Source organism: Rhinopithecus bieti, unplaced genomic scaffold (assembly GCF_001698545.2).
Source record: "Rhinopithecus bieti isolate Rb0 unplaced genomic scaffold, ASM169854v2 scaffold_13704, whole genome shotgun sequence".
In the NCBI taxonomy this organism is placed as follows: Eukaryota; Metazoa; Chordata; class Mammalia; order Primates; family Cercopithecidae; genus Rhinopithecus; species Rhinopithecus bieti.
In genome coordinates, this window is record NW_016808231.1 from 50,905 (window position 1) to 64,552 (window position 13,648).

A 13,648-nucleotide genomic window follows, 5' to 3' on the forward strand; every position below is an offset into this window, starting at 1 on the left:
TCCCTGGGGTGATTCAGTCTGCCTCCTGCCTAGTGGGTGTGAGCCCATTTCCCAACATTCTGAAACTGAGTGGGAGGAAGGGGCTGGAGAATTCTCTGTTCATTATGCAGACTTCATTTCAGACTCTGACTTCAGGCCCCCTCAGCTCTGCTCTCCTTTATGACTGGTTCCCAGGCCAGAGCCTTGTGGTCCAGCTGTTCAGATCTTCCTCCTTTCTCTCAGAGTCAGCCAGTTCTTTCTGAAGGGGGTAGGAACTAGAGGCTCCACCCATCTCCCTGTTTTCAGTTCATTACTTTGAGTCCTCCCCCTCTCCCCACCACTCAGCTCTGCTTTCCAGAGGGTCTCCAGCTTTCTAATATCTGTAGAGGGGACCAACTTCTCCCCAGCATCTCCTTTTCAGACCCTAAGCTATGGGCTTCTCTGGTCTGCTAAGCCATTTATCCTTCCTCCACTTTCAATCTCTGTGGATTGTGATTTGGGCTGATAGAGATCCTCTAGTGATACCAAAAATGTACTGGATTTTTGTTTCATGGTTTCCATGATTTAATTGTGATTTCTTAGAGACGAACAGGCAGAGAGATCTTTGCTCTACTGTCTCAGGATCTATGTTTTTAACCACTGACGCTTTTTATTTTTCTATAAATGGTATTGATTTTTTCTTCTTTGCCTGTTCACCTTTTTCTAGTCGGAGCTCAGCTGCGTGGAAGGCAGCTGCACGTGTTCGTTCCCAACCAGTGAGCTGGAGAAGGTGCTCCCCAGACCATCCTATATAAATACTATGATCGAAAAGCCGAGGAGGAGGTTGCAGCAGCCTACGCCGACGAGCTTGTCAGGTTCGTTCTCAGGCAGAGCGTGCCATCTGCCAACCTTTCCCCATTGTGAAAACTACCTGGGCACTTGCATCAGATGATGAAAATTGAGTGTATCTTCCAGGTTTTTTGGCATTTCTTGCTGAGAAATAAGATTATCAATAATTTTATTTATTTATTTTTATTTTTTAACACCTCAAAACCATTGAGTAACCAGTAATTCTATTAATGGAAAAATCTGCAGCTCAAACTTCTTTTTTTGTTTGAGATGGAATCTCACTCTCTCACCCAGTTTTGGATTGCTGGAGTGCAGTGGCACAATCTCGGCTCACTACAACCTCCGCCTCCCGAGTTCAATCTATTCTCATGCCTCAGCCTCCCGAGTAGCCTGGATCACAGGTGTGCGCCACCATATCCAGCTTATTTTTGTCTTTTTTGTAGAGACGGGGTTTTGCCATGTTGTCCAGGCTGGTCTCAAACTCCTGACCTCAAGTGATCCACCCACCTCGGCCTCCCAAAGTGCAGGGACTACAGGTGTGAGCCACCGCTCCCGGCCTGCAGCTCAAACTTCTGTCTACATATCTTGGCGCCCCCTGATCTTCTGGCCCGTAGATACAATCATGGTGCCCTGGGCTGGAGGGAAATCGGTATATGCAAGGAGTTCTCATTAAGATTGGGCTGTGTTTATTGAGTGGTTTATATTGAGTCAGGACCGCAGGTGGTGCTTATGTTTCCTGATAAGAGCCAGCACAAAGAAGAGGCTCAATCTGTGTTTTCAGGAAATCTAAGGAGTATAAAGGGGATGTGCACGTCCAGCTCAAAACTCCATCTTCATATGGACAGCCACATGGAGCTGGAACCAAGTCAGTCTTTAATGTTTGAAGTAATGTCACTTCTGCTGTTCTGACTGTAGGTGCCCCTCCTGTAGCTTTCCTGCTCTGTTGGACAGTGATGTGAAGAGGTTCAGCTGTCCTAATCCTCGCTGCCGAAAGGTAGGGAGGCAAATTTTTTTCTAGATATATATTATGGTATTATAGGCTGCCCTCATGGCCCAGATATCTGCTGTTTACCTGACCGCTGATGTATAAGGAGGATTTGAGTGCTTTCCTTTTCATAAGCAAATGAGGATGAGTACTTTGTGAGTAAGGGTTGACATGGTTACTGAGATGGCAGCCACTCATGGCACTCCAGTTACAAAGCTCTGGATTCCCGTTTTATATCATCTTCTTTAGGACAGATACTATAATGTAAAGTGGGAAGTGTTTAGTTTCTCTTCCACTGTGTCAATATTTTTCTTGCTTGCTCTTTTCACCACCTGTGCTGAAATAACCCTTGCTATCCCTCCCCGCACAGACGCACACCTTTTGCCATTTTCAAAGTCCATATGATGCTTCTTTGATTACAGAACTGGGCATCATAGTGGCATCTCCATTGCATCTGGTAGGTTATTTATTTGACTGTTTCTCCTCATAAGAACTGACTATATTAGGTGGGAACAGAGCTGTCTAGGCACATTACTGTTGCAGATCTTTCTTCCCTTTAACTTGGCGCCTACTCTGTGAACTAAGAGTGTCTTAAAATTTGTCAACTATTTAGAAGCCACTTAGAGTTTTTAGTGAATATTAGCATCCACCTAGACAAATATGTTCTAAACCATTTTTCTAAAATTGGATGATTAGAGTTGAACACTGCAATATCTTTGCCTTGGGGAGAGTAAAGAAATTAAGGCAGAGATTAGAAAGGGAAGAAGAAACTAAACTAATGGATCAAAACTTTATTTCTTTTGTTTTCAGCGTTAATATTTCTGGCCATTTTATATGTTCACACCCCAGGCTGTTGCTATAACAGTTGTCCCAACAGTCGCTGGCATCTTGCAACTCTAAGAAAGCAGAGTGCTAGGCCAGGCACGGTGGCTCAAGCCTGTAATCCTAGCACTTTTGGAGGCTGAGACGTGTGGATCACAAGGTCAGGAGATCGAGACCATCCTGGCTAACATGGTGAAACCCCGTCTCTACTAAAAAAATACAAAAAAACTAGCCGGGCGAGTTGGCGGGCGCCTGTAGTCCCAGCTACTCGGGAGGCTGAGGCAGGAGAATGGCGTAAACCCGGGAGGCAGAGCTTGCAGTGAGCTGAGATCCAGCCACTGCTCTCCAGCCTGGGCAACAGAGCGAGACTGCATCTCAAAAAAAATAAAAAATAAAAATAAGAAAGCAGAGTGCTGGCCTCTCCCTGTGTGCTTCCAGTGGGTCAGGTGCTGGACTGCCTGGGGAGGTGGTGCCTGCGCTAAGACACAGCAGATAGGGAGGAAGTAGCCAAAGGATGGAAAGGGTGGGGGTGGAATGGAGATGGAGAAATGCCCAGGAGTGGCAGCAGTGTGGATACACTGGTGCTAGGAGTGTAAAGGAGGCTCATAAGTTGAGCAGGGGCAGGCCCATGCAGCACACTGTCCTGAGGTGGGGAGAGATAAAATACCAGGGAAGTCTACTTGCCTATTGAGTAGTCCAGGTGAGAAATGTACAGCACTATACCGCCTCTTGGGTCTTCATGAGTTGCTTAGAAGGAGCTGGGAACTACATTTCCTGGTAAGGTTTCAAATAAGGTCTGCCGGTGAAAGTCCTTAGTACAATTGGGAAGGTCAAAGAAGAGGAGAGACCATTATTCTCTCAGGACAATTTTTTTTTTTTTTTAATTTTGAGACAGGGTCTCACTCTGTCATCCATGCTGGAGTGCAGTGAAATGATCTCAGCTCCCTGCAACCTCCGCCTCCTGGTTTCAAGCAGTTCTCCTGCCTCAGCCTCCCAAGTAGCTGGGATCACAGGCATGTGCCACCATGCCTGACTCATTTTTATATTTTTGGTAGAGATGAAGTTTTACCATGTTGGCCAAGCTGGTCCTGAACTCCCGGCCTCCAGTGATCTGCCCACCTCAGCCTCCCAAAGTGCTGGTGTTACAGGCGTGAGCCACCACCCCCATCCTGAAGACATTTAAAAGCAGCTGCATTTGTTGCCCAGTGGCTCATGCCTGTAATCCCAGCCCTTCGAGAGGCTGAGGCGGGCAGATCACTGAGGAGACCAGGAGTTCGAGACCAGCCTGCGTGACATAGTGAGACCCTGTCTCTACAAAACAAATTTTAAAACTCAGCTGGGAGAGGTGGTGTGTGCCCATAGTCCTAGCTACTTAAGAGACTGAGGCAGGAGAATCACTCGAGCCCAGGAGGTTGAGGCTGCAGTGAGCCATGATTGTGCCACTGCACTCCAGCCTGGACAACTGAGTAAGACCCTGTCTTTAAAAGAGAAGAGTCTAAAAAATAAAAGCCTGAGGGCACACGAGTCTGGAACAGCATCTAGTGAGCGTCAACTTGGGATGTTGATGAGAGCTTCCCAGGGGCTCTTAACATCCCAAATAGGAACACCACATATATTTTAGTTTTTATCTGTGGGAGGAGTATACATGGCCTGCTGAACTTGGAGGTAGCCATGTATCTTTTTATGGCCGGTGAAACATGTGAGTAGTTAGATCACTTGCAGAAAAAGCCATAAAGGCATATCATGTGGGAAATGTCAAGATGACAGAAGAGAAAGCCCCAGACCCTCTTTTTCCCATAGAGATACCAGTTCAACAACAATGGAAGGACCATTTCTCTCTTTGAGAAATCCAGAAACCAGTTGCGTCAAAGACTGGGGAATTTGTGATGCTGGCTCTCCAGAGCTCCTCCCCCTGGCACAGCACCGTGTGATTGGGAGGGAACTCCCAACTCCTGGCATCTTTATGGGGAGGAAAAAGAAGACTAGAACATATATCTAATATTCAGACCTCTCAGGAGGCTGCTCAAAGTACTAGTTTCTGTCTTGTCTCACAGGAAAGGGCACCAGGTTGGGGACCACTGAGGACAAATGGGATGGTGGAACTAGCACATACTGACTCCTCATTGCCCTCTCCCTGCTTCTCTTTGGAGGAAAGGAGTTGGAGCATGAGTCCAGCATTCTAGGTTTTCTGGAGCCCACCCAAGACTCTGGTTTCTTTCTCACTCGATGGAGCACTGATGGGACCTGGCATGGTCTAGGTCCCTGGGGGCTGCTGAGAACAAGAGAAAACTGGGTGCTGGGTGGCTTGTACTGCCCCAGAGGACCCGCGGTACAGTAGGCAGAGTCCAGTGCACCTCGAAGGCTGCTTTTTGGGTCCAGGGGAAGAGTAGAGCATGCGTCCAGCATTTGGAGTTCTCAAGGGGCTGCCTGAGGGACTAGTTTCTGTCTCACCCAACTCATTGCTGGCAGAAGCCAACCTACTCTAGATGCCTTGGAGCTGCTGAAGCCAAAAAAGAACTGGGCAGCTTACAGCAGCTCCAGAGGCCTGTGGTACCTCAGACAGGCACCACAAGAAGCAAGAGCTTGCAAGCTCCTGAAAAAAGGAAAACAAAAGCCTGAGCACTTAGATTAGCCTACGATTTAGCAAAATCTTCTCACAGGAAGCCTATTTTAGAATAAAAGTATGAGTATCTCATGTAATTTATTAAATACTGTACTGAAAGTGAAAAAGAGAATGATTGTATGGGTACTTGAATTACAGTTTCTACTGAATGTGTATCACTTTCACACCACAGTAAAGTCAAAAAGTGTAAATTAAACCATTGTTGGGGACCATCTGTATATGCACCCAGCATCGGTGCACCCAAATATGTGAAGCAAATATTGACAACCGAAGGGAAAAATAACACAAAAATAGTAGGAGATTGCAATACCTCACTTTCAATCATTGTTCGCACCACCAGGCAGAACATTAGTAAGGAAACAGCTGACTTGAATAAAATTATAGACCTAACAGACACATACAAAACATTCTAGCCAACAGGAACAGAAAACACATTTTCTCCTCTATTGCACATGGAACATTTTCCAGAATAGAAAATATTAGATCATAATACAGGTTTTAACAAATTTAAAATCAAAATCATACCAAGTATCTTTTCCAGCCGCAAGGTGATAAACTTAGAAATCACAAACAGCAAGAAAATTCACAAAATATGAGAACTAAAGAACACACTGTCCAGGCATGGTGGCTCCCACCTATCATCCTGACACTGTGGGACGCCGAGGCAGGTGGATCACCTGAATTCAGAAGTTCAAGACCAGCCTGGCTAACATGGTGAAACTCTGTCTCTACTAAAAATACAAAAATTTAGCTGGGTGTGATTGCGTGCGCCTGTAATCCCAGCTACTTGGGAGGCTGAGACAGGAGAATCACTTGAACCAGGGAGGTGGAGGTTGCGATGAGTGGAGATTGTGCCACTGCACTGCAGCCTGGGTGACAGAGTGAGACTCTATCTCAAAAAAAAAAAAAAAAAAAAAAAAAAAACATACACACTGAAAAGCTTTTTTTTACTAAGATCAGAAACAAAGCAAGGACATCACTCTCACTGCTTCCATGCTACATAACACTGGAAGCCCTAGCTAGAGCAATTTGGCAGGAAAAAGCAAAAGCATCCATCTCCATGTAAGTTCACAGATAACATGATCTTATACATAGAAAAATCTGCAATTTCCACAAAAAACTTGTTAGAATTCATAAATTCAGCAAAGGTGCAGGATACAAAATCAGCACATAAAAATCAGTTGCATTTCTGTACACTAACACTCCAAAAAGAGAAATTAAGAAAATCTATAATACATCAAAAAAGTTAGAATACTTAGGAACAACTTAACCAAGGAGTAGGGAAAGACTTATGCACTGAAAACTATAAAAAATTGCTGAAATAATTAAAGAAGACATAAATAAATGGAAAGACATGCCTAAAATGCATATAGAACCACAAAGGATCCCAAAAATCCTAGACAATCTTAAGAAAGAAGAACAAAGCTGGAGGCCTCACACTTCATGACTTCGAAACATACTACAAATTTACAATAATTTAAACAGGCAGACATGTAGACCAATAGAACATACTACAGTGCTCAGAAATAAATCCACACATTTATGATGAGCTGATCCTCAACAAGGGTGCAAAGAACACACGCGGGGGGAAAAGGTAGTCTTTGATAAATGGTGCGCTATAAACCGAATATCCACATGCAAAGGAATGAAATTAGACCCTGATACCATAACTCATACCGTAACACAAAAATCAACTTTTTAAATGGATTAAAGATTTAAGTGTAAGACCTGAAACTGTAAAAACTAGAAGAAAACATAGCTGGAAAGCTTCATGACATCAGTCTTGGCAATGATTTCCTGAGTATAGTACCAAAAACAAGGTAACAAGAGCAAAAAATAGGCAAGCGAGACTACTAAGATGCTTTCAGTAAAGGAAACCAACAGAGTGAAAAGGCAGCCTATGGAAAGGAATTGAAATCCTTTGAGAGGGGATCTCAGCATGTACCTATGTTCATTGCAGCATTGTGCACAGTAGCCACGAGATGGAAGCAACTTACTGACATGTTCAATTATCTCATTAAAATGTGGTATATTATGCAGCCTTTGAAAAGAAGGAACTCCTGGCACATACTACAACACAGATAAACCTTGAGGACATTGTGCTCAGTGCAATTAGGCAGTCATAGAAGGACAAATACTGCACAATTCCACTTAAATGCAGGATCTAAAGTAGTCAGACTCACGGAAGCACAAAGTAGAACCCTGGGTGCCAGAGGCTGAGAGAAGGCAAAGTGGAGAGTCTCTGTGCAGTGGAGAGTTTTGGTCATGCAAGATGAAGTTGTTTAGAGATCAACTGTATAAAATTTTGTTGATAGATCCTATACACTTAAAAATGTGTTAATTGGGTAGATTTTGTATCGTGTTTTACCACAATTTTTTTTTTTTTTGAGATGGGAGTATCGCTCTGTCGCCTGGGAGTACGATGGTACAATCTTGGTTCACTACAACCTCCGCCTCCCGGGTTCAAGCAACTCTCCTGCCTCAGCCTCCTGAATAGCTGGGACTACAGGCACCTGCTGCCATGCCTGGCTAATTTTTTGTATTTTTAGTAGAAACGGGGTTTCACCGTGTTAGCCAGGATGGTCTCGATCTCCTGACCTGGTGATCCTCCGCCTGCTTTGGCCTCTCAGAGTGGTGTTGGGTTGGGTTGAGTTGTGTTGTGTTGTGTTTTTGTTTTTGTTGAGACGGAGTTTCACTTTTGTTGCCCAGGCTGGAGTGCAATGGCGTGATCTCAGCTCACCACAACCTCCGCCTCCCAAGTTCAAGCAATTCTCCTGCCCCAGCCTCCCGAGTAGCTGGGATTACAGGCATGCGCCACCACATCTGGCTAATTTTGTACTTTTAGTAAAGACAGGGTTTCTCCGTGTTGGTCAGGCTGGTCTCGAACTCCTGACCTCAGGTGATCTGCCTGCCTCGGACTCCCAAAGTGCTGGGATTACAGGGTGAGCCACCGCACCCAGCCTACTGCGTTTTTTTTAAAAGGGCATATGGTTCATTTTCTTTTCCCTCTGCCAAGAGGGATGTGCAACATGAGTGAGAAGAAAGTCTCTGTTTTGAGCTACTGAGGTTTGAGTTTGTTCCAGCAGCATAACCTAGCACATCCTAACGGATAAAGATCCTAAGGACCATAACTGCCCTTGGAGGTGGAGGATTAGAAGGTGATGTGCTGCATGTGAAGGTGGGGAGAAGGCCAGAGGCCTCACAGGTTTGTCTGGTGTAGGCCACTATGTAGTTGATGATGCTGTTTACAAAAGCGGAAATGGAATCCAAAAGATTCAGGAGGGAAGGTTACTCTTGTTTCAGACATGTTGAGATTTTAGGGGAGACATCCAGTGTGTACGTGTTTTTACAATTCCTGGCACATAATAGGTGCTCCATAAATCGGTGACCCTAGATCAGTGATTAGATCTAGGCTGGAAGAACATTTTGGAGTCTGAAATGAGCAGCAAAAGGAGGAAAGAGGTGGAGGGCAAGGTGCCTATCAGGGAAATTATTAGCTTCGAAGTGCTGGGCCGTGCTAAGTTTAAAGTATGTCTTTTCATTTATTCACATCTTTTTATGCCCCTCAGCAACGTTTTGCAGTGGAGAGAATGTGTGTTATGATTACATGATCGATTACAATATGCTTCAGAACTTGACTTTCACCTACGGATAATAGCATTCACATTTTAGTTTCTGATGTTAGGGTAAGGGTTATGTGTTTGGCCCATTATGGAAAATAAAGTGAAAAATGTTATCACATGGGGACCTGAGGCAGTGACAGCCTGGTGGAGCTGGCTCAGTGACCACCAGCGGAATCAGAGAAGTCCCACCTTGTCCTTTGGATGAGAAGGAGTTTATGCCTAAATCTTGTGTCCTTATTTGTGGGCTGTGGAACGAGTTGCCACTAGGTGGCACTGATGCTCCGTGAGGAAAGGGTTTTGTTCCTCATGGGTGTTTGAAAAGTGTGTGTCAGCAAAACACTGTTTTGTAAGCAGAATTGACACAGTTATTTTAGGCTCAGGTACTAAAGCAAACCACTACATGCATTTAGACTTCATCTAAGATGTCCATGTTATTAGCTCATACACTTTTACCTTTCTCAATTGTGCAAATTCTCCTTATGCCATTCTTTCTTGCAAGATGGCTAAAGCAGTCGCTAATCCTTGAGGATTCCCAATATTTAAGAAATGAGCCACAAGCTAATTTTGACCCGTGTAAGAGTAAGGGCACCTGCTTTCTCATTGCAATGTCTTTGCCAGTAATATAAATTCCAGCTGGATTTTCAGAAACTTGTTCTGAAATGATGCGTTTATATTAATGTGCTCTCTGGAGGAGGACTTGAATGGCTGGAATCATTCCTCTGGAATCCCTGAAGAATGAGATACTGTATCTTTGATGAAATGGAGAGTCTTTGTTTCATTGATATGATGGAATGCTTTTGTCAAGGCTCTCAGCTCCCTTGTGTGTTCTCAGATAATTCATTAGTTTGTTTTCAGTGTGCTTCTTTTAGGAATGAATTGGGTATATTTGGTGTGGGACTGAAGAGTGTTACATAAAAGGAGATTTGAAAGTGATGCTTCTGGAGTATGTATTCTTAGAGTCAGAAGTTTCACTGTTGAGTCTTTTCTGCTTTGCCACAGTCATAACTATGCTTTATAAACTCACAGGTATGTAAGTCAAGTTTTCCAGAAACTTAGGGCCATGCAGTGGAGGTTTAGGCCCACTCATGAAGCGAGTGCTAAGGATGAGAGACCATCAGGTGGTGAGAGTTTAATCAGAGTAACTGAAGAACATCTGGTGTAGAGTCTTTTCGTGGAAACTGCAAATGTGTGTGTGGTTGTGTAACCACCCATCTTTTCCCAATGTCACTTGTATTTATTTATCCTTTCTTACCTGCCAACTTTCTTCCCTGCTTATGTTTTTCTGCCCTTTCCAGGCCCCATCCTATTCTTTGTAGCATTTGCTGTTATTATCTTTACAGCCGTGAAATACAACCAAAATTCACATCTGCAGTGAACCAGTTTGTTGGTTAAAAAACAGGCATCTGCAGCCGCCTACAGTAGCTGCATGGCTGCGTGAAGAAAATGTAAATGAGTGTGGACCAGCTATTAGTGCCAGGGCAGCTCCAGCTGTGATGGCGGGTGGTTGGCACTTATTAACAGCACTCTAATTTGGGACCCAGCCAGTCAGCTGACTCCTGTGCTGAGCACAGGCCTTCACATTTATCTAGAGATGAATGAAGCTTGGGCCACTTGTTCCTACTATCAGGGAAGACCTTTATTCAGGAAGTAGCGTTGACAGGAACCAAATGTCTGGGTGACAAAAAGATTTTTAAGCCCACAAATGAGGACTCATTTACTAGAGTGGAAGTCCATGCTGCATAATGTGAGTCAAATATGAAGGAGGGTGGTGTGAGAATTCCTCATCATGGAATGTGACCTGCCCTTGCTCCTCCGAGGTGAGTCACTTCCTTCGGAGCCCAACATGAGTCCCTCTGAAGAGCTTCAGGTTCAGGCCACAGAAGGACGCTCCCTTACAGGTATATCATGTAGGGTGCCTGGCAGAGCTCTCAGCTCATATTGGTCCCCACAGCAGCCCTACAAAATAGACACTGGCTTAAAGTCGGGTAACGGTAAATGGCAGAGCTGAGAACCCAAAGGGAAGCCTCCCGGCCTTAAAACAGCCTCAGAGTGGGTCACAGACACCATTCCTGTGAGCCTTCCTTCCATCAAGTACTGAGCAGGGCTGGCGTCATAGCAAGGAGGCTTCAGGATTTTTAATTCTACTTATGTCTGAGTACTTTTGTCAGTTTTCACTTTCTAAAATTTCACTTTTTAAAATTTGAAAGCATAGTGAATCTATTCACAGACTTCTTGATCCTGGGAAGATTTTGGTTCATTACACACGCAAGCACATCCTCTTCCGTTACATGCTATTGAAGCACAGTAAATACAGTATAGAGTAAATGTGTTTGTGAGCTACTTTTAAAGAAGAAAAATAAAAGGCAAATGTTGCTTGCCTCTCTTCCCACCCTGCCTTCCCATTAAGAGTCAAATACCATGCTTGCTGTTTCAGTGATTATTCAGAAGGGAGAGAGCTGACAACCCGAAATAGGGAAAGGTAAGAATACGTATGCATTAAACCAAAACGCCAATATGAACAAAAATTTTATTTTTGTTTCTGCTTGGCCCTACAGAAATAGTTTTTTCCCCTGTATTCCAGCTCCTTTATCCCTCATGTCAGATGCTAATGGCAGAAGCGCCTGCCTCTCCCCTTGGCCTGCCTTGGAGGAGGCTGGGAGCTGAGTGGACATGGCCTATGCTGCCACTCCCACTCCCTCTGCAGGGCTGCTGCAGCCCCTCAGATTTCTCCCCTCGAAATGCTGACCCCCCGGCAGGTGGTAGAGCCCACACCCACCTTCATTTCAGAGCCAAGGAAGTCTAGAGTCAGCATGGGCTCCGAGGACCCGGCAGCGACCTGGGGCCCCAGATGTTGCCGACCTCCCTGATCCCTAGGAATTGGGCCTGGCTCTTCCTTGTCCCAGACAACATCCTGGGGCTCCCTTCTGGTCCTGGGCTACCTTTGTGGGTTAGTATTTCCACCTTCTCAGGAGACCAATCACAAACCTCCTGTTCCATTCATATGAAGAGGCATTGTTTGGGACACGTCTTTAGCTGGGCTTTCATAGTAAGTTTTCTGTTTCAAGAATTCTTTTGAAGTCCTTACGTGAGAAGTGTTCATTGATGTGCAGCTCTGCACAGCACTGGGTGCTGTGAGGCCATGAATAGCAGGGAAATGTGCGGCTTTTGCTGCATCACAGTGAGGGAAACGGTATAGCTCAGTGGCTAAGACGAGGGATTTTGACATTAAACTCACTTATGCTTTAACTCTAGCTCCTCCGCTCACTAGCTTTGTGACCTGGGGTGAATACATGATCTCCCTAAGCCACATTTCCTTTCCCTGTACAATAAGAATGGTTGCACCTACTTCGTAGAGCTTGTGTGAAAAACCAATGGAAACAGCGTGGGTGAAGTGCCAAGTCCAGTGCCTGGCACTTTGTGTCACGAAGTAGTAGCTGCCCAGTGGGGACGGTGTGTGCAGATGTGTGGCCTCAGGTGATGAACGGAGATCCTAGAAAGGAGGAACTGCCTCCAGTTTTGTGAACCTGCTGCCACAAGGGCATGGAGTTCGCCTAAAGTAGGCCGGTGGAAAATTCCATTGGGGAGCAGAAGATGACTCATCACTCACCACTCAGCTCATTTCTACCAGCTCCCCAGTGTCCTGCCATGTAAAGGGGTAGATTTTCCAGCTGATTTTTTTGCTAACCAATACATTCTATAATAAATGACAGCTCTCCTTTAGTCCATGTTGTTCAAGTTCAGAGAAAGGCCCTGTGCAACCTGGGCAGAGCCACGTGCTGGGGGAGGCTGTCGTGGGTTTCCTCCCACTCTCAGGGTCTGCATTCTCTGTTCGCAGCACTGCTGTGCTCCTCCCCTCAGGTTTCATGTTGATTTCTTACTCGTACCCAGAAGATTTGGAATCTCAGGGATGATATTCAAAAGAAATGGGTATAGGAAGGGCCTAGAAACAAAGACGGTGATACACTATGCTAGAGAACTCCGAATTAGTCACAGTGGAGAGATGAAAATCCAGAGTTTGTCTTCATGGTGCATTGGGCATGAGTTTTTGTCCTATTGGGAGGGCACTGGTCATCCTGCCCACCCACAGCAGCGGGCAGGCTCGGAGGCCAGGGCTGCTCACCTTGGACTGTCCTTGAAGTGGACGGACACACCTACTTGTCTCTTTGTTGTTGTTTTTGGTCTCCACTAAAACACACTGTGTCTGTAGTACTCACAGAAAAAGATTCTCTGTGGATTTCTAACGAGTTTGTATGAGTACTTTATTAAAATAAAGGGGCTCTGTTTTGTGGTTTTGTGTACCAGTTAGCCATTGCTTCTCAGGCTTGTCACAGCCTGTGGGGATCGGAAGCTTGGAGCGGCCCTCTTTCTAGAAACCACACACCACCTATTAAGTTCCTTTGTATATTTTACTAAAATAATTTAATGACATTTTTCTGTGACTGTGGCCTCATCAAAGGAGAGATCCGTGTTAGAAATTTCACATTAAAAATCCCTCAAGAGGCCGGGCGCGGTGGCTCAAGCCTGTAATCCCAGCACTTTGGGAGGCCGAGACGGGCGGATCACGAGGTCAGGAGATCGAGACCATCCTGGCTAACGTGGTGAAACCCCGTCTCTACTAAAAATACAAAAAGCTAGCCAGGCGAGGTGGCGGGCGCCTGTAGTCCCAGCTACTCGGGAGGCTGAGGCAGGAGAATGGCGTGAACCCGGGAGGCAGAGCTTGCAGTGAGCTGAGATCCGGCCACTGCACTCCAGCCTGGGCGGCAGAGCGAGGCTCCGTCTCAAAAAAAA

The 13,648-nt window shown here is 45.3% G+C and overlaps 1 protein-coding gene across 1 annotated transcript in view; it reads left to right on the forward strand.

Annotated features, from left to right (window-relative positions):
- Window positions 1-13,648, forward strand: part of LOC108538321 (E3 ubiquitin-protein ligase RNF216-like) — a 108,301-nt gene that overhangs the window by 7,681 nt on the left and 86,972 nt on the right. Inside the window, 3 exon segments of the mRNA XM_017886367.1 lie at window positions 686-749; window positions 752-833; window positions 1,723-1,801. Of these exon segments, the coding sequence (XP_017741856.1) occupies window positions 686-749; window positions 752-833; window positions 1,723-1,801 (225 nt within the window).